At 45.3% G+C, this 21339-nt stretch overlaps 1 protein-coding gene across 3 annotated transcripts in view; it reads left to right on the forward strand.

Annotated features, from left to right (window-relative positions):
* The first annotated feature begins 235 nt into the window (after window positions 1-235).
* The window catches only part of LOC146786173 (prohibitin-2-like), a 69947-nt gene continuing 48843 nt past the window's right edge, over window positions 236-21339 (forward strand). For all 3 annotated transcript variants that reach the window (XR_014970862.1, XM_085635721.1, XM_085635722.1), the window contains exons 1-3: window positions 236-374; window positions 8579-8711; window positions 20364-20448. Coding sequence is in view for 2 of the 3 variants with exons in the window: in XM_085635721.1 (XP_085491847.1) it covers window positions 354-374; window positions 8579-8711; window positions 20364-20448 (239 nt within the window). In the remaining variant the exon portion in view is untranslated. The remainder of the gene's footprint in view (window positions 375-8578; window positions 8712-20363; window positions 20449-21339) is intronic.

The raw sequence follows: 21339 nt of genomic DNA on the forward strand, positions 1-21339 counted from the left end.
TTGTCTACTATCTTTTAGCCATGCTGAACAGCAGCCACACTGGTGCACAGCATGACAAAAACACATTGCCAAAGCTATTAGCTCTGGTATAGCCGAGACCTATTGGCTTTGCCAGTGCTTGTTTCCACTGGAGGTTTCAGTGCAGATCAGGCAGCGTCAGTTTATTAAACTACAACTCCCAGGCTGCATGTAGCCTTCTTCCTCCCCCGGTTTATGCACCATCACCGTCCGCTAACTACATTTCCCAGGCGGCTCATCGCTGGTTTTCCCGGAAGTGGATAGGGATTGGCCACCGTGTTTAGAGGTCGGCGGCAGACAGAGCACGGGCACGCAGTACCGGGAGCAGTGACAGCATGGCCGGCCGTGATGCCAGCGTGAGTACGGCGGGAGCAGGCGGCCTGGGCCTCTGGCGGCCGCTCCTAGAGTCTGTGCAGCGCGCGCTGGACCCTGGCTGCCTTAGAGACCCCAGTGACAGCCAGGGGTTCAAGTTAAGACCAGGGCCACGGGGTCTTAGTTTAATAGGACGGGGCATTTGAGCATTACTAACCTCATCCGCACTTGTACGTGAAGTGGCCAAAAATCGGAATGTTTGACGGCTATATTTAGCCACCACGTCCCCAGAAAACCCGTAATATGATTGCAACAGCCAGCTCTGAGAAGATTACGCGTTTTGTTGTGAAATAGGTTCAATTTCAGGCAGGCAGGCGGGCGGGGGCGGGGGGGGGGGGGGGAATTATTTGCTGTATGCAGACGTATTGACCTGGTGCTAACTAAGCTCGTGCAGGGTTCTCACACATTTTGGGTCGTCTGCCCTGAAATGAACTCGCGTGTAGTCACCTCCTGACAGCAATAAGTTACGGCCTACAGAAGTTGAAATACAAGAGTATTCAGCCAAAAACGTCAAAACAGTATCGTATACATAATATAACTCCCGCCCCCGCTTGCATATCTTTAAAGCTATCCTCTTTTAGAGAGTAGAGTCATAATTTTAGTTTGTTTGTAAATATAAACTCCACCACAATGCCTTGTCTCCTCCATCTATACACCCTTCCCAAACATTCCCGTGAGAAGTTCACGTTTTTCTCCATCTCATTTGCTGGAGCACTCATCTACTTCCCCCTCAGGATGGGCTCGTTTTTCGTTAGGTTCTGAGCCCAGTACAGGGTCGTAACACAGGCCCCCCCTGCCCCCGCGGTGCGGCGGGGGGGGGGGGGGACCCCAAGCTCCAGGGGGCCCCCTCAGCACAGCACTCTCGCCGCAGAGCTCTTGATTGAGCTCGGAGGGGGCCCCTTCCCTTCCCGTTCCTTGCAGGGGGGCCCCCTCAATTTTCGTTACGCCAGTGGCCCAGTCAGTCACATAGTTTGCATAACCAGACTGTTCCACATGTTCAAAAGTCTTGAACTGGATTCTGCAAATCCCAGCAAACTTTCAAGTTGAAACAATGTATTGAAGCAAAGCGAATATAAAAGATGCAGTGCAATGGGCCCCGCTGCAAGCCTCTCGAATATATTTTCACCAAAACTACATTTTGAGTAAGCATCTGCAATCAAGTGAGCTGAGTGAATAAAATTACATCTCCAGCTCAGAGGTTGTTAACAAAGGAAGGAATATATGTGAAGATGCCACGCATCTTTGAAGGGTTCACAGGTCTGAATGCACCTCATTTACTTTTCTCTTTTCATCTACTTCCGAGACCACCCGGTGAACCACCTTCTTTGCATTCTCCCTTGCAAAGTTATACACATTTCTCACTTCTTAAATGGAATGACCTGTTATTTTCGTCATACACCAGTTCTTTCATTTTATCTTAATTAACGTCAGACTAACTACTCTGTATTTTCATTTTCTGATCGAGTTGTTCTTATTGAGAGCTACATACTGTGGTGGTGGTGTCACCATGACTAAGTGGGGTAGTGAAGAGCTGGTAGAATCCTATGGTGATGTATGTAGTTGTAGACATTTACGGTGAGCTGTAAATCTGTACATTCCAGCACAAGGAGTCTTCCAATAATCTGACTCTTTTGGATGGGGGCAGAGGGGTGTTATCTTGGTAGTGTGGCGAGAATCGATGGGCTCACCAGAAGCAGTCTACGTCCGCAGATGACCTGGAAGTTAATTTCTTGAGGGAGGAGGCAGTTCTACTATGGGACTGTGGTGGTAAGAATGTGTTTCTGGACATTAGCCGTGCAGAAGTGGTAAGTGTAAAGTCTTTAAGACCAGTGCTCCGCTCAATTGTTTAGAAGTAAAAGTTACTGGTAGAGGAGGTAGAGGTTCTGGATAGCAAACCTTTCAACTCCATTGTGTGGCCTCCATTCGTGGTGAGTTTGCTTTTAGAGATAGATAAAAGGGTGCTTGTGAAAGACTTGGTGGCAAGATTTAGGCTCACTGTGCGTTTTAAAGAGTGTCTTTCCAGATCAGAGCGTCTGGTAGGTAAAACCTCAGTATCTGAAACTGATCCAGCATTTGAAAGAAGTCTGCGTAACCTGAGGCGAGTGGGCTGGAATGGTGACCCAGGCTGGTGGGTAGTATGGTTGCTGTGTTTGGGTGTAGTGGATCAGGTTTGGAGTTTGAGGCCCGAATGATGGAGCTGCATCATTGTGCAGAATTCAGCTGGAGAGCAGAACAGCCAAAGTGGTCTGCAGTGGTGGGGTTGGTTTACACGGTCACTTTAAGTTGAATAAAGAAGGGTCAGCTATCTTTTGAAGTGAGCGGTGACGGAGCGTAAAAGTTGAACATGGAACCAGCAAGTTATTTTCCTGTTTGTGCTGGTGCGGAAGAGGTTTGGTCAGTCAAAAGAGAAAATTGTTATGTTTATATTACTGCATTAATACGTTATAAACATTTTTTTAAGTATAGGTTCTGAATATTCAGCTTATTTCTGGACGTTGAACTTTTTTTGATAAACAAGTTTTATTGTTTTAAACAGCACAATAACAAAAACAGTCTGGTATTCCGAATCAGTACTACGCAGCACTACATTAGGAAGCACCCCCCGCTCCCCCCCGCCCCCAGAGTCCTCCCCCCAGCCCCTGAACCGCCCCATTAAGGTATGTTGCCTAGCCATTTCCCCCAAACCTTTCGGTATTTCTTGGGGCATCCTCGTGCCCGATAGAGAGTCCGTTCCTGCGCCGCGCACCAGTCCACCCCAGCGCCCCACTTGTCCACACTTGGCGGCAGCGGCTCTGGACGTTGAACTTTGCATTGAGTTTAGGCTTGTATGATATCTGAAAATGTCTAGAAATCATCTGTTTCTCAAAATGTCCTTAAGTCCTGCTAGTATTCATTTGTTTTCTCCATACTCTTGGTTCTCCTCTTTGTGGTGGACATCCCGTTTAAATATATTATAAATTGTTCAACCCAGTTCCAAAAGATAGTTTTCAGGATAATGCAAGATGTAGGAGCATTGGCAGCCGGGAGGTATACATTTGTGTTTTATGATGTCCTGTTTATGTGGTGGAGATTTAGACATTGCATTCGCTTTTCCGTTGTGGTCGAGGAGTAGGCTGTGGTTACTAGGTACTAATGCGTTTTCAGGCAGAGCCCTTGGCAGTGCTTGTGTTGGTGGTAAGCTGATTGAGGCCCAGCTAGTATATACACGAGTTCATGTTTAAGTGGTGTTTCCACTGATGATCTATTGGTAGTAAAACCGCCACTTCTTGCTGTGGTTGATAAGTTAGACCTGCTCCTACCTCTGGCATTAGCTTGCTAACTCTGGAGGCTGAATAGTTTTGTTTTTTTTAAAAACATTTTTATTATTGTTCCGCATTAATTGGTGCTGATTACAGAAATCTAAAAGTCGTACATATACACAGTAAGCACAGCCGTGTCGACACACTGCTAACAACATCAGAAGTATGTTTTGCCCGCCCGCTCCCCCATCTGTGTACACAATAAATACAGCGCTGTTATAAAGTACACCATTAGAGATAATGTCCATTAGTCACGTAGGTCCGGGCCTGAATCTTGAGTGGTGGGGTGCAGATGTTTCCTCTGTAGTCATACCACTTGCCCCACACCTGCGTCCATTTATTGGGGCATTTTCTGTGAATAAAGACTACCTTTTCTGTCACCATTGCACTATGTCTCTACACCATTGCCTGTGTGTGGGGACTGTCTGCACCCCCGAGTGCTGAGCTATATTGCGTTTAGCCAGCATCATGCCGGAGGTCGCCCAGTCCTAAGCCGCATGATTGAGGTCAGTTGGCTCACAAATGTTGAGAAGACATCGCTTGGGCTCTGGGGGGACTGTAGGCCCACAAACCTGTGTGATGGTGTCCATGATGGTCTCCCAGTATTGCTTAATTTTGGGGCAATCCCACAGTGTGTGGTAGAAAGTACCCGATGACCCACAACCCCTCAGGCATGCTGGACTATCAGCTGTGTTGCCGCCCCATAACGGTTGGCTCGTCCGGATGGTCCTGTAGTCGGAAAACGCTTGATGTTAAAAGCTTTAAAAAGAAGTGATACAAGGAGTGGAATACCATATTGGCCCTGGCTCTCTGGGGTATACTCTGATACACAATATTAATATCCTACTGAGACTTTGAGACCTTTATACAATTTGTCGATTAATGAGGATGGGCAGTAAAACCTATTTTTAACAACAGAGATGTTCGAAATTACTAGAATTTAATACGGGATGGTACTATTGATTTCATCATAAACAGGAATTATCTGACAAGCAAGTATTCCCTGGGCTTTGTCGTTGTTGAATATATCCTTGGTCCTGATGAAGGTGGCACCCATGCCATCGAAACGCGTCGACCACTGACACTACCATCCTGCTTTTGCAGTTGTCTTGTTGGTTATACGAGATTATTGTTTGTTCTATATCTCCGATGTTCATCATACAAAAAATCTTCTTTTTTCTTTTTTGTGAATTTCTTATTTGTATGTGAAAGGTGTATGAGTGTGGAGTGATTTGGTGTGTATGTATATGAGATTGTGGGAAGATTTACAGTTCTTTTGTGATTTACTTTACTGTGTCCTAGTGATTACTGTTTGACATAAATTGATATGATGCATTATCACTGTAATGAATAGAATCAGTGATTGTTAAGTATAAAAGAAATTGTAAAGTAGAATATCTTTTGACAACAAAAAGAAATGTATTGAATCTTTTTTTTTAAAAAAGGAGTAAACATAAAATTGATGAAATAATAAAAAAAATGAAAATAACTATTTTGATTGTGTAGTGCACCACTGTTTTAGGCCTTTCTTTCCCTTATCACAATTAAGTTCTATGATAAGAAATATAGGTCGTGAGGGAATTTTTGTTATATGGTTGTCTAGCAGCTCGTACAACCCTGTATAGTGTTAGTCGTGTGTAATACGTGCGATGCAATATCTTAAGTTGTACTATTTGTAGTTTGGAGGGTATGGCTACTTCCCGTGGGGATTCAAGGGCCTCCTGCCAGTCCGTTTCGTCCAGTTCCCCCACCTCAGCCTGCCATTTCTCACGGAGGGCGACCGTAGGGTCCCGCCAGTTGTTAATTATTTTCCGATACGTCAAGGATATGGCCTTTTTGGTCAGGTGGTCCGTCAGTAGTCTGTCCTTGATTGGCGAGGACTCAGGGAGATCGGTGCCTGATGGAATAGTTTTGGTGAGTGCATGTTTGATTTGTAGGTAGCGGTAGTATTCCGTTAAGGCCATCTCGTAGGTTTCTTGCAATTGGGAGAAGGAGATGATCTCACCTCTTTTCCACAGGTCTCCCACCCTCGATATACCCATTAGGTCCCACCTAGTGAAGCCCTTGCTATTACAGTCTTCCCAAGCGCCAGGTAGCCCAAAGTGGTGTATGTTGGGTTAAGACCCCCTCCCAGCCGAGTGCACGGAGCGGCGTGAACCAGATGTGGACAGTGTGTGCAATGGGTCCCAATAGTGTGTGTTTCCGAAATTTATTATATAGTGCACCCAAAACCCCCTCGGTCCCAAGAGTGTGTCTGTCCAAGCGGAACGCAGGTTTGTCCTGTGGGGGATGAAGCCACTCATTTATCATGTTGAGCTGCGAAGCCCAGTAATATGTTTTGATATTGGGTAGGGCGATTCCGCCATCGTACCAGCCCTGTACCAATTTGAGCTGGGCTATGCGGGCGGGTTTCCCCTCTCAGAGGAGGTGACTAACTTCAGCGTCAATCGCTTTAAAGTAGGATTGGGAGACCAGGAATGGAGTGTTCTGCAGGGCGTACAGAAACCTAGAGAGTGCCATCATTTTAAACAAGGCGGCGCAACCCAAGAGCTACAGCGTAGGGAGGGCCAGTTTTTGACGTCGCGGTGGAGTCTTTTCAGGGGTTCCTAGAGGTTTTTCTCAACGAATTGTGCAGGTTGGGAAACCATATGTATTCCTAGATATTTAAACCCCCTATCTGTAACTAGGAGCGGGCAGCCAGCGGCAGCCGCGGAGGTGGGCCGCTGAGCACGTAGAGAACAGACTTGGCCCAATATATAGTGTATCCGAAGACCCTACTGTAGGATGCACAGATATCCAACAGGCTGCTAATTGATCGCAGAGGTGATGCCAAATATAGAAGGATACAGAGAAATGTGATCCTTCCATCCCTGGTCCATTTAAGCCCGCGTATGACTCGATCTCTCCTAATCCAGGCTGCCAGCCGTTCCAGGACTAGTGCAAATAGAAGGGGAGATAACGGACATCCCTGCCTTGTCCCGCGACCCAGGGGATATTCGACAGCGACTCTCCCATTTACCACCACATGAGCCAGAGATTGCATGTAAAGAATTTGGGCCCAAAGCCCAAGTGTTGCAGTACAGCAAAGAGAAAGGGCCATTCAACTAGGTCGAAAGCCATGCGTGCATCCAAGGAGAGTACAACTGCCTCCTCCTGGATACTAGGCGTGCTGGCCATTACACTGTGAAGTCGTCTTGGGTTAAGTGCTGTATTGCGGCCCGGCATAAAACCTGATTGGTCTGGGCGCACTAGGGTTTTAAGGTGAGGATGGAGCCTGGCAGCCAGCGCCTTATCTAATATTTTGGCTTCTGCATTCAGCAGCGAAATTGGTTGATAGGATGAGCAGTCCAGAGGAGGCTTGCCGGGTTTTGGGATTAATACGATTGTCGTGATGCGCTGATTTCAAGGGAGGGTTCCCGCCTCGAAGCTGGCTGCGTACATTTTGAGTAGGTGGGGCGCAAGTGTACTCACGGCTTTTTTGTAGAGTTCGATGGGGATGCCATTTGGACCCAGTACTTTTCCTGATTGAAGCCCACCTATGGCCAGTGTCAGTTCATCTGGTGTTAAATCTGCCTCCAGGGCCTGGGCTTCATGTGACGTTAGTTTGGGCATCTGGATGTCGTGGAGGAATGCAAGATTCTCCTCCAGCGTGGCCATGGCCTTCGGGGTGTAGACTGTCTCGTAATGAGCTGCAAACGCACTTACTATTTCCTGCGTGTCCTTGATTTACCCCCCCCCCCCCCCCCCCAGGTGTGAGAGTTTGTGGCACCCAGCTACCCCCTCGCTCCCTCCTGTCCAGCCAAGCTAGGAGCTTGCAGTCTTTGTCGCCCACTTCGTAAGTAGTGTGCTGTTTTGGTGATTTTTTGATTTAGTCTCCTCCCACATGTAGTCTCTGTACTCCTGTTTTGCAAGACTGAGTTTGAGTTGTAATATCATTGGGATCTGAGGAGTGTTCGGTTTCGGCTTGGCTCACCGCCTGCTCAAGGGCCTGTACTTGGCGCACTGTGTCACGTTTGTGAGAGGAAATTAGAGATATTGCTTGTCCACGCAGGACGGCCTTGTAGGCCTCCCACAGGGCCGTCGGGGAAGCCAATGAGTGCTCGTTTTCCTGGAATGAATAGTTTTTGAGGGTTGATGATGGAGTTTTGTGCATGGCATTTAGCAGTTCATTGGAGGTCTGCACATCTTTTGCAGCGGTTGATGGTGGAAGCCATCACATTGTGGACAGTGGTTGATGAACTGTGGTGATGTCTTTTGCAGGTGGAGACATTAAATTAGTCATGTATTTGCAGACATTGGAGCGTGGTGATCCGCCTAGTGTTCGGAGCGCATGATGATGAAAGCTTGTACAATGTTTGTAGATCTTGGGTCCTGCTTAGATGCTATTTGCAGATGTTGATGGCAGAAGCCTATATATATTTTTTCTCCAGTGGTTAGGGTGGAGTCTTGTAGTACAATTCCAGTGATAGTTCATTGGTGATGTATTAGCAGGGGGCGATGGTGCGAAGCTGGCCGTTGTTAAACTGGAGGTAAGTGAATATTTGTGGTGGTAATTCTGCAGTGGGGCCATCATTATTTTGAGCAGTTTGCAGTGTGGTTAAGGCATGGATGAAGTTGTGTGGATATTTAAGATAGGCTGTAAATGATTTTAAAGGAAATTAATTGATGCCATGAATAAAACTACAGAAGACTGCCATTTTGTGCTCAAATAACCAGTCTCTCTTCATGTGATTGACCTCCATTACTCACTGCAGTATGTGTATTCTGAGAAATGTAGTAGTCGAAAACTGAATATGTGCAGTCTGCTTTTTATGGTATTTGACGCTTATAATGCTGAACTCATTCTTGTTTCTATGTGAGTAATGACATCCTGCTACTTTGCTTTTCAGTCGATCTTCCAGCGCCTGCGTGAGCTCTCTGGCCGCTTTTCTGGTGGTGGCCCCAGGGGGACGGGGACTGGTCTGAAGCTTTTGCTGGGAGCAGGAGCCCTCGCCTATGGAGTTAAGGAGTCCTTGTACACAGGTGACTATTGCCAGTGGGGGGATGTAGTCGTCGTCATCATCCTGGAGAACTTATCTTAGCTTCTAAGAAATTCTTGTGATTTGGGATATTGTGACATGGTACATTTCAATGTACATTGGGACGACCATGATGCTTAAAATGGATCAAGATTTAAATAACTCTTTATACAAGGCGTGCGAGTTATGACCAAGGAATTCCTTGTAACATTAGGGGCGTCTTAAATCACATTGAGTCTGTAATATGAACAGGGCATTTTTGTGGGCATTAACCACAACTTTTTTGGATAACCTAAATAACTAATAATACATTTAAAAGCACATAGGCTTCCAGTGTTGGTGAGGACTGGACAATTTATAAACAAAACTTTGACCCCCCCCAAAGTGGATGTATGACGTTACAACGCACACTATTACAACGCATGCACTTACAACGCATTTTTTACAACGCATAATCCATTACAACGCATGACATTACAACGCATGACACTACAACGCATTTTTAAAAAATACCTTTACAACGCACTACCATTACAACGCATACTACCTTTACAACGCATACCATTACAACGCATAATATTAAATTACATTTAAGGTAAGTATTAGATAGTATAGGGGTAAAAATTACTATTCTAACTCCAGGGGGTGCAACAGTAAGGTAAGTGTTGGATAGTGTAGGGGTAAAAATTACTATTCTAACTCCAGGGGGTGCAACAGTAGGGTAAGTGTTGGATAGTGTAGGGGTAAAAATTACTATTCTAACTCCAGGGGGTGCAACAGTAGGGAAAGTGTTGGATAGTGTAGGGGTAAAAATTACTATTCTAACTCCAGGGGGTGCAACAGTAGGGTAAGTGTTGGATAGTGTAGGGGTAAAAATTACTATTCTAACTCCAGGGGGTGCATCAGTAGAGTAAGTGTTGGATAGTATAGGGGTAAAAATTACTATTCTAACTCCAGGGGGTGCATCAGTAGGGTAAGTGTTGGATAGTATAGGGGTAAAAATTACTATTCTAACTCCAGGGGGTGCATCAGTAGGGTAAGTGTTGGATAGTATAGGGGTAAAAATTACTATTCTAACTCCAGGGGGTGCATCAGTAGGGTAAGTGTTGGATAGTATAGGGGTAAAAATTACTATTCTAACTCCAGGGGGTGCATCAGTAGGGTAAGTGTTGGATAGTATAGGGGTAAAAATTACTATTCTAACTCCAGGGGGTGCATCAGTAGGGTAAGTGTTGGATAGTATAGTGTAATATTATGCGTTGTAATGGTATGCGTTGTAATGGTAGTATGCGTTGTAATGGAATGCGTTGTAAAGGTAGTTTTTAAAAATGCGTTGTAGTGTCATGCGTTGTAATATCATGCGTTGTAATGGATTATGCATTGTAAAAAATGCGTTGTAATGGTAGTGCGTTGTAAAAGTTGCGTTGTAAAGGTTGTTCCCCCCCCAAAGTATATGTGGAAAATAGCCTTTTAATCCGAATTGGCCTGTAAGTTAAATGAAAATTAAGGAGTTTACAGATAACTTAGTTGGAGATTTCCCCCAATAAATCTTTAGGACAGTTGTAGCAATGGTACTGTTAAAAGCACACTGAACCCTTCAGTGGTGGAATGGAAAGAATTTATCACACATTTACTGGGTGACTTGGATGTTCTTCCCAAGGAACTGCTTGAACATTTAGTAACACAATTCTATGCATCTTGATGCCTTACTTTATCTGTTGGAAATCACTTTATTGTATTATGCATATCCCTTATATTTGCACGTCTCTGTAAACCATTTAGCAGATTTATGTTTATTGGTAAAACCATGGAAAATAACATCAATCAATATATTTTATATTACTTGTGTAGCGCATATTTTGAAGTTTTATTAGTCGTGTAAATATGCAAGTACCACACTTCGTGGTACCCATTTAATCCAACTCAGAAGGATGGAATATTGCGTTTCAAATGTTAAAAAATGTTCTTTGTGCTAACAAGGCACATAATAGCCATTCGAGTGGAGAGCTTACACCTCAGTAACTTGAACCGAAAAATGTGTTGGTGTGGGCAAAATGATGAATATTTATCCGTGCTGCCAACCCCCGGGAAGGGCCTTACTGGCATTAATTCAACTGATGAGTTAGTACTTACTGGGACCAATTTACCCGCTTGTGTTCAGATGCCACAGGCTAGGGCATACCATTCGAAGTCCACATTGCCAAGAAGCCCATGACCGTGGCAAATCTCAGCCTCAATGTATTCATCAACGGCTCCATGTAGATTCAAATGCTTTTTAAATCCGTTTTTGAGTGTATATCCACATAGCCCATTGCCTCTGAAACTACGTCTATCTTTGAGGCAGTAAAGAATGTTTTGGCTTCAGCGGCTGTACGATTCCTATCGGCAAAGCACCTCACTTAAAAAGGCAAATAGTTGTCACACTATCTCTCTAAAAATCCCAATTACAACCATCTCTACCTAGAAATTTGTACATGCATTTCACTGTAATACACGAGATCTATCAATGACCGTAAATCAACAGTCTGGAATCGCAAGAATAAATCACCAGACGGGTCAAATATATAGTGAAGCGATCTAATTCATCCACTGATTCAGCTTTAGTTTCTCTCCTGCAATTTCTCTCCACAGTTACCCATTTTAGCTTGTCTTTGGAAATAATTCAAAATCATAGAATACACCTGATTGATTAAAACTATCTTTTAGCCAATACCATTGGCAGTGAAATAACACTGACCATTTTGGGAGACTTAAAAATGATGGAACCCCTTCATGGGCATGTCATTGACTCGATTTGCTAAGGCCACCCCAACACTTTTCCCAAATGTTTTGTAACGTCCCTTAGAAAGGTCAAGTAGGAGACAAAATAAATTCTATTATAAAATGTATCTCACTTCTCAGGCATCCTGAACGTCTGTCCGCAGAGCTGGCATTTATTTTGTCTAGAATCTTAGGCGACACAAGTGATAGTAATATGTAAAGAGACTTAATTTAAAGTGTTTTTTTCGACACTACTACAATGTTTATATTTTGAATAGGACTCCTGCCCCCTTCTTACCGCCGCCTACTGCCGTCCTATGCCCTAGGGAAGCCCTAATTTGTTTTTTCATCATTCACACAATAGTTTCGTTCTCCTGTTTCAGAAAATGTAATTGTGTAGCTTTAATCAGGTTTGTTGTACATGCAGACTCTATTCTGTCCGACATCGCACAGGATTGGTGAAAGCCCATACAAGTTGTCGCAGTACAGGTTGACTATCGCGGTGTAGCCTGTATTGGCTCATTCAAGCCATAAACGTGCTTTTCAGATGGATTTTACAAGGTTCTTTCCCCATCATGGGGATATTATTTGTTACAAGCAGCCCATGAAGAGAGCCTATTTAGACCAACCTTAACAACACTACTTCTAACCAATGGAACCACAAGTCAGCTACTAGTGTAAGCGCGCCTTAAAATACACAGTGAATATTATTTTTTTTGCTACCGCAATCTTCTCTTACGTGACAATGAAAATGTGGCTTAGAGTTAAGCTGATGTCTTTTGAGAAGAAAATAATCTGCCCATATTTAATGTTTGGATCTTATCTGCATCAATATCTACAGTACTTGGACACATTGAGTGTATTTCTCACTAATACTTGATTTAATTTTTTTTTGATGTAATCGCTACTTTTCTGTCATTCAGAGTGCTATGATTTAGCTGAAGAAAAATGTGAGAGAAAACACGTGAAAGCTAGAGTCCAATTAATAAAGGCAAAATCCATGCCGATGTTATTTGGTCTCTACCCTCCTATGGGTAGCGACCATTTAGCAGCAAGTCCGAACAGTTGAGTTCTCCAGCTTTTCTTGATTTGTGCGTCTAAGTTCTGTCCTCGCCTTTAGATTCAGTGCATTTCATAGCCTGCGTTCATGGACACCTCCAGTCCTGCCTCCATAAGTCATGCATTTGAAAACTTTGTGTGATGAAACAAGTCTACAGTTATTGAGCGTTTGATCTCAGCTCGTTTAGCTGAAGCCATCACAGACCTTTGCATGATGTACACAGGACCTCAAACGTGTCTTTGCATCTGCTGGGGGTTGGTGGAGACCTTCCAGGGCACTTTTTAGGTGTCTCTTCTCTGCAAAGGTAGGCACACTATGACAGCAAGGTGTTGACGCTTTGGCAGCCTATTGATGACCTCCTTTACGGGTCCCTTGGTGGCTGGTGTGGTTCTAATTATCCAAGCGTGCCAATACCTGGGCCCATGTCAGTTTTACCTGATGGTTAGCTTGAAGTAGTGCAACAATTTTACAGAGCATGGAGCTTGGAATCTGCATTCACCTAGGGAAAACAGAGGGCTTGGAATGATGTTTCAGCGTGGCAGAATGAGTCCTTCCAGGTTAATGGGCCATTTAAAGGGCAGTGAATCTGCTTCTGTTCTTCTAAAGTGATCTGTATTTTGACCTCTGTTCTTAAAAAGAACTTCTTTCGTCCTTTAAAACTAGTAGGCCAGGCCTTTGGAGAAGCTGGCCACGTAGAAATGTTTCTAGCTAGAAGTAGATTTTGTTGTCAGTCGAGTGCAGCTGGAGGTTCATGTTATCTTGCCCCAGGAGCTGAGCGCAAGGCCACAGGTAAAACTCAGAAGATATGTCATGGGCTCAATCGTAAAGAGTTACCCGGCCCATTTTTAGATGGATATTTTACCTGTATGGACCAGTTAGAAGAAATGTAACATCCCTTTCTAGGAATACCCAAAGAAAATTCAGCAAGAGGAAGAAATTTATACTAATGGTTACGTTGTGCCATTTTGACAAGAATATGTGTTTGATAATGCACTTCAGCAGGGTTTCAGTGTTGGAGCCATACAAGAAGATATTATAGCAAACTCCTGGTAAAGAGCGACAGGCCCTGATAGTCTAGCAGCCATAATGATAGAGTAATATCGACTTATGGGCTAACCTATTCCTGGCAGTATTTAAAGTCACCTATTTAATAGGGTGGATCCAGTAAATTTGAAAAGGGGCAATTCTGAAACCTATATATAAGTAAGGCACTCGCTCTAGACACGCACAATAATAGATTAATATGTTTAAAGGACGTGGGGTCCAAAGTTTATTCTCCAGAGGCTGAAGGAATGAACTGAAGAAAATGGTCTAATTCTCATCCAGTAAAATGGATTTAAGGCAGGCCAAACAAAAACAGACTATTGCATCAGCCTGTGGTCAGCAGCTAGGAAGGCGCTAGATATCAGGGGGAAACTCTTGCACTTATGTTGACTTCCAAGCAGCTTTTGATCTGGTGAATATAGAGAGATTTTTGGTAGTTGGGAACCTCAAGCGATTTATTAAGTATGCTGAAGGAACTTCAGAAATGAAATGAAATTTGGATTAGAGCGCTTTTGGACCACAACGGCACCTTATCAGTGAAGATGGAGATAAGAAATGACCTGAGCAAGGCTGTGTGTTGGGACCTATGCAATTCACCTTTATTTGGGAGATCGGCCAACAGTCTTGTCTAGGACTATTTCTCTAATAGTCCTAGAGACTTTCCTCAGTTATCCTAGGACTCGAGTTCGAATTTGACCTCCCAGTGTCCAACTAAAGCCAAAAACACAAATGTACCAAGGGGTAGTATTCATGTATGTGCAGAGTAGACCTTTCTTCATGTTTTCTCCGGCTCGTGTAATCTCTGTGAGCAGAGATTTCAAAGGATGCCCCTCTCTTTGAACCCTGTCAGTGCTGGTACCAGGACCACCGGAAGTGTTTTATTGTTCTCTCTTGCTGTGGCAGACCTCATGGAGGTAGTGCTTAGCATAGACACCGTCAATTCACTTGTAAAGAATTATTTAATTTATATTCAGTTTTCTGTCTGTTGTTTGGCTGCTTCAGATGGTCCCTTTGTAATGTATGCACACAGAGTCTGTAATGGGCAGTATCTGCACTAAATCAAATGTGTGTACTTCAGCCTACCCACGCGCTTCCTCTTTTGCCTGTCTTGGGTGTTTTAGATTGGGGAACCTTTAATATGTTCTTGGCTCAGCACCCAAGGATGAATGTTATTGATAAAAAACCTCTTATTAGTGCCTTGGTGACCCAGCACGGTGGCGCTACGCTACTCCATCCAATCCCTTCAAACACTACACGTTTACTTGGGGACACTGCACTGCAATACATGAGCTGCCCAAAACATTGCATATGAACTTAGCATAGATCAGGCGCGGAGTGTAGCACCTACTTGTCATGGGCAGGGTTACGGCACGCACTAGCCCCGGCCTTGAGTTCGGTTGGCCTCCTACTGCGGGTACTCTGTTGGAGATTAGCGTGTATCACCGGCTGCATCTGCCTTACCTGACCCCCCCTGCTGGTGCGAACACGGCTTTAGACAGGATGTGGGGTGGCGGGCACTTTGGGTGCGATGCGTTGAAGGCAGGGAATTGGAGGGGAAATGCATGAGATATGCTATGCTATAATGTCTCTGTTTGATGGGATTTGATTCTGTTCGCTGCCGGCCAGGATGGTTGTAGGCACACAGCTGTGTACATTGAGCTCACCTCTTTTTTCTCAATAAAAACAAAGTTGGTTTAAAAAAAAAAAAAAAAAACCTCTTATAACAAAAAAAACAAATGTCCCTTTCAGTTATAGGAGATTGATAATGGAATATGGTGCAGCTGTCTTCAGAAGACCAAGCTTAGAAGGCTTAAATTTGTACAATATTCTAATCTGAAAATTTTATAATCTGCTTTACTCGAGAGGCCGCCAAGGTGCAAATATTTTTTAATTTCCAAAACACATTGACAAAATGACAAAATATATACTACAGGCATATATCAACCATCTACAGAGCGCACAGATCTGTAGCGTCCTCCCCAGCCTGGGAGCATGTAACAGACCACGCCATGCACGGAGCTCTGGTTTGCACGTCTTTATTCTTCAGCGTGCAACGGGTAACTGAACATACTGCGTCACAAACTTTATTAACCACACCCAGTCACACCCAACAGATTATGTAATATTCTAGCCAGAAGTCTGCTGAGGACCCATATCGGCTTCAAACACAGGACACTACAAGGTGTTTACTAACTTTTCAGATATCATGAGGATTGTTCTCAAGTATTTTAACATCTCCTAAGATCCACAAGCATTTAATACCATGTGCATCTCATTCCCGCTACCCCTTTGTTGGGGTGTGTCAATGTAGGCTCTGCTCTCTAGGAAGAGCACCCCTCCTCCCTCTCTAACCTCCCCCAGCCCACCCCCTCCAAAGATTGCCCTCAAAAACAATGCAGAACGGTCTTCATTCAACCTTTACACAGAAAATGCAATACTAAAAGTAATCGCATCACTCAACCCCTCGAACCACTTCACTGATCCTCTGCCTGCCAGTTACCTTAAAGAGTTCACACCGATGCTTCTGCCTCTAGGGACTAAGATTATCAACACTTCTCTGCTTCAAGGAATCATTACTGAGAGCCTTAAATCTGGGCAGGTATCACCCATAAACAAGCATTGGCATAGCCAATAGGTCTCGCCTTTGGGACCTTATAAGTGTTTAGCCATGCAACAGTTGCATAAACTAAATACTTCTAAGGTCCCAAAAGCGAGACCTATTGGCTATGCAAAGCGGCCGTGCAGCCGCGAAAGTTATAGTGATCGCGATCGGGATCGCCATCAAACATCAAACATCAAAGCGGCCGTGCGGCCGGAAAGTGAAAGTATTTGCGGTAAAGCGCGGCGCGCGCGCTCGCGCACATGCACTGTAGCTCTAGGCTGGCCTGGTAGCACTTTTTGGAGCCCTCTCAATAAGTCTCGCCAGACCAGCGCATGCGCTGGGTCAGGCGAGACCTAAAAAGAAACCAACGGCAGACCACACAGACCTAAATAATTACCGCCCGATCTCCAACATCCCAACTTTGGCCAAACTCCTGGAAAAATGTGCACACAGCTAGCTGGGAAACCAGATTGACCATTTCAACCTGCTCAACCAATACCAATCCAGCTTTCGTGCAGGGCACAGTACTGAATCGACCTTGACTCGCATAATAGATGACGCACTAAAAATCCTTGACCATTATGAAACCTGTCTACTAATCCTTCTCGATCTCTCTTCGGCATTCAACACAGTCAAACATGATGATCTTTTAGATCTTCTGAGATATAGAAGGGGCCTATCGGGATCAGTTCGAAATTGGTTCACCGCTTTCCTCCAAAACAGATCCCAAAGATTCAAGGACAATCATTACCTGACTATGCCTGTCCCAGTCACTCTAGGAGTCCACAGGGTTCATCCCTCTCACATACACTCTTCATCCTATTCATGGAACCCCTGACTGAAATTCTCAGCTCCTCAAACATCCATTATCATATGTACGCTGACGACACACAACTATACTTAAAGATCACCTCCCTGGACAATATCACAACTCTCAGTTCAACTCTGGAAAAAAAAAAACAGACCTGGGTGGCGGACAACCACCTGAAACTAAACACCCTCAAGACTGAATTCCTCCTTATCGCTCCTCCCAACAACTGCCAACATCGAAGAATGGCTTAAACAACTCGCAGCGCTCAACTGCCAACCTCAGATTGTTGACTCAGCAAAATCGCTAGGACTAATACTGGACAGAAATCTTAACATGCAAACACATATCTGTGCTGCAACAAAAGACGCAAATATTCAGATCAACAGGCTGAGAGAACTAAAACCATTCCTTGCTGCAAATGACTTCAAACTGGCAGTTCAAGCATTAGTAATCCCAAGACTAGACTATGGAAGTGCAACGCTATGCGGACTTCCCAGATCATCAGCGACCCCTTTAAGAGCCTCGCTCAATTCAGCAGCTAGGGTAATCATGGGCTCAAAATGAAATTGTCATATTACCCCCGACCTTAGAGCGCTTAACTGGCTTCCATTCGAAGCCAGAATTCAACTAAAAAATCGCTTGCATGACCTACAAAGCCTTAGATCACAATGCACCGAGATACTTGGCTAAAAAATTGGTGCTCTCCTGTGGAAACAGATCCTTCATAAGTGCCAGCAATCTTCTACTGAAACCTCAACGCTTTGCCAAAAAGAAAACCTACAACCGGGCCTTCTCTACAATCGCCCCTAGGATTTGGAATGCACTACCGCTTGAAACCAGACGGAACGCTTCCTTTACCTCTTTCAAAAACAAAGTAAAATCCCTACTTTTAAGAATTTTCATGAAACATTGTACATATGCATTTACGCAACTGAATACTGTACTACAAGTTTTAAGTATGTATTCCTGTGTTACTTTTGTTTCCCATTCTCTACTCTTGTAAAGCGGTCTGATTCGCGCTATATAAAACATTCAAAATAAATAAATGTCTAAGTAAGCCCACATATCCTTTGGTTGTGCCAGCGGTTCCTGCAGGTCAGCTTACACTACTGCTGTCTCGCCATTAAGTATGGGCTATTTTAGCCAATCTTTGTTTTTTTGGGGGGGGGGCTGGACCCTTCATCCAAGAAGACAGCGTTCTGCGATCGCCAAAAGTAGCCGCTCTGTCTAGTCTCTTAGTTGAATTGGTGATGGATTTAACGTAACCTAGCAGCATTAACCGGGGGAATACGTTAAATGTGTTATGGTTTATGCATGGGTGCAAATATTTCAAGGTTGTGCCTGTAGGAGTGGATAATAACCGGCACTTAGTCACCCACTGCGGGATTGTGTACCTTGCAAACTAGCATTGACAAAAGCCACGCCTGAAGTGGGAAACGTGGTACTTGCTGTCTGAATGTATATGTTTGTGCCTTTTTAGATGGCTTCATCAGAACTGCCTGGGCTGTCTTTTACAGTGTAGGCTGGCTGATGCAGTTCTGGTTCATGTGGGTGATGCTTGTGTGGCTGATGCAGGTCTGGTTCATGTGGGTGATGCTGGTGTGGGTGATGCAGGTCTGGTTCATGTGGGTGATGCTGGTGTGGCTGATGCAGGTCTGGTTCATGTGGGTGATGCTGGTGTGGCTGATGCAGGTCTGGTTCATGTGGGTGATGCTGGTGTGGCTGATGCAGGTCTGGTTCATGTGGGTGATGCTGGTGTGGCTGATGCAGGTCTGGTTCATGTGGGTGATGCGGGTCTGGTTCATGTGGGTGATGCTGGTGTGGCTGATGCAGGTCTGGTTCATGTGGGTGATGCTGGTGTGGCTGATGCAGGTCTGGTTCATGTGGGTGATGCTGGTGTGGCTGATGCAGGTCTGGTTCATGTGGGTGATGCTAGTGTGGCTGATGCAGGTCTGGTTCATGTGGGTGATGCTGGTGTGGCTGATGCAGGTCTGGTTCATGTGGGTGATGCTGGTGTGGCTGATGCAGGTCTGGTTCATGTGGGTGATGCTTGTGTGGCTGATGCAGGTCTGGTTCATGTGGGTGATGCTGGTGTGGGTGATGCAGGTCTGGTTCATGTGGGTGATGCTGGTGTGGCTGATGCAGGTCTGGTTCATGTGGGTGATGCTGGTGTGGCTGATGCAGGTCTGGTTCATGTGGGTGATGCTGGTGTGGCTGATGCAGGTCTGGTTCATGTGGGTGATGCTGGTGTGGCTGATGCAGGTCTGGTTCATGTGGGTGATGCGGGTCTGGTTCATGTGGGTGATGCTGGTGTGGCTGATGCAGGTCTGGTTCATGTGGGTGATGCTGGTGTGGCTGATGCAGGTCTGGTTCATGTGGGTGATGCTGGTGTGGCTGATGCAGGTCTGGTTCATGTGGGTGATGCTAGTGTGGCTGATGCAGGTCTGGTTCATGTGGGTGATGCTGGTGTGGCTGATGCAGGTCTGGTTCATGTGGGTGATGCTGGTGTGGCTGATGCAGGTCTGGTTCATGTGGGTGATGCGGGTCTGGTTCATGTGGGTGATGCTGGTGTGGCTGATGCAGTTCTGGTTCATGTGGGTGATGCAGTTCTGGTTCATGTGGGTGATGCAGGTGTGGCTGATGCAGGTCTGGTTCATGTGGGTGATGCTGGTGTGGCTGATGCAGGTCTGGTTCATGTGGGTGATGCTGGTGTGGCTGATGCAGGTCTGGTTCATGTGGGTGATGCTGGTGTGGCTGATGCAGGTCTGATTCATGTGGGTGATGCTGGTGTGGCTGATGCAGGTCTGGTTCATGTGGGTGATGCGGGTCTGGTTCATGTGGGTGATGCTGGTGTGGCTGATGCAGTTCTGGTTCATGTGGGTGATGCAGGTCTGGTTCATGTGGGTGATGCAGGTGTGGCTGATGCAGGTCTGGTTCATGTGGGTGATGCTGGTGTGGCTGATGCAGGTCTGGTTCATGTGGGTGATGCTGGTGTGGCTGATGCAGGTCTGGTTCATGTGGGTGATGCTGGTGTGGCTGATGCAGGTCTGGTTCATGTGGGTGATGCTGGTGTGGCTGATGCAGGTCTGGTTCATGTGGGTGATGCTGGTGTGGCTGATGCAGGTCTGGTTCATGTGGGTGATGCAGGTCTGGTTCATGTGGGTGATGCAGGTCTGGTTCATGTGGGTGATGCTGGTGTGGGTGATGCAGGTCTGGTTCATGTGGGTGATGCAGGTCTGGTTCATGTGGGTGATGCTGGTGTGGGTGATGCTGGTCTGGTTCATGTGGCTGATGCGGGTCTGGTTCATTGGTCAAATTAGAGGTTCAGAACTTGTGCTTCGGAAAGTTCCTAATGCTGTGTTTCTTTTCTCTTCCGTAGTGGAAGGAGGCCAAAGGGCGGTCATCTTCAACCGGATCGGTGGCGTGGAGAAGGACACTGTCATGGCCGAAGGACTTCATTTCAGGTAAGATGGTGCATTAAGAAACTAGGGCCATGAGAACAACGCTTCTGTCTGGTTTTTTAGGTGTTTGAAAAGCTGTCCCCATAAAGGAATGGCCAAGGGTTGGCATCTTTTATCATTGCCTTTTGTGTCTTCGGGACAGGCCTCACTTGGGCAACGAGGGCGTGATCCTGGTCGCAGAGTGCTCTTTCTCTGAGAGGCACAGTTCAATATTTTCATCTGGAGGGCGTAAACGCCTACTGCAGTGCTTAGTTTGTAAAAAAGAAAATAAGTGCCAGGGCCTTCGTCAGGAGGTTACTGCAGCTTGCATCACCCTTTGCCCCTGCCAGCGCTCCACTGACCGTAGCAAGGCAAATAAATGACCATCACATTCCTACATGTTTGATAAATCAGACTACTCAGGACTCCAAAGCTATAAATATGGCTTGCGTGCAGGTATTAGTCATTTTTATGTATATTGAATTGTTAAAGAACTGTTGCTGTGCTTATCTCTAAATTAGACAAACGCCCCACCATGTGGCAGACTGTCGTAATTACCGTTGCCGAGCCCTGCAAACCACTGGCTCCAATTAAGCATTGTCCTCCTCACAAGAAGTGGTAGTGATGCAACAAGTTGCGTAGACTGATTTGCTGAAGTCTGGCAGCTTCAGTTCTCAAGTAATGGGACCCTTGTGTCACAACTTTCAGAAACATCATAGCAATTTAAACAAGCATTGGCATAGCCAATAGGTCTCGCTTTTTGGACCTTATAAGTATTTAGTTATGCAGCACAATTTCCTTACTGCAACAACATTAACTGTTGCATGGCTAAACACTTATAAGGTCCCAAAAGCGAGACCTATTGGCTATGCTAATGCTTGTTTAGAACCTATGCCCGGGGTACCAAATGTGGAA

The sequence above is a fragment of the Triturus cristatus genome, chromosome 11 (assembly GCF_964204655.1).
Source record: "Triturus cristatus chromosome 11, aTriCri1.1, whole genome shotgun sequence".
In the NCBI taxonomy this organism is placed as follows: domain Eukaryota; kingdom Metazoa; phylum Chordata; class Amphibia; order Caudata; family Salamandridae; genus Triturus; species Triturus cristatus.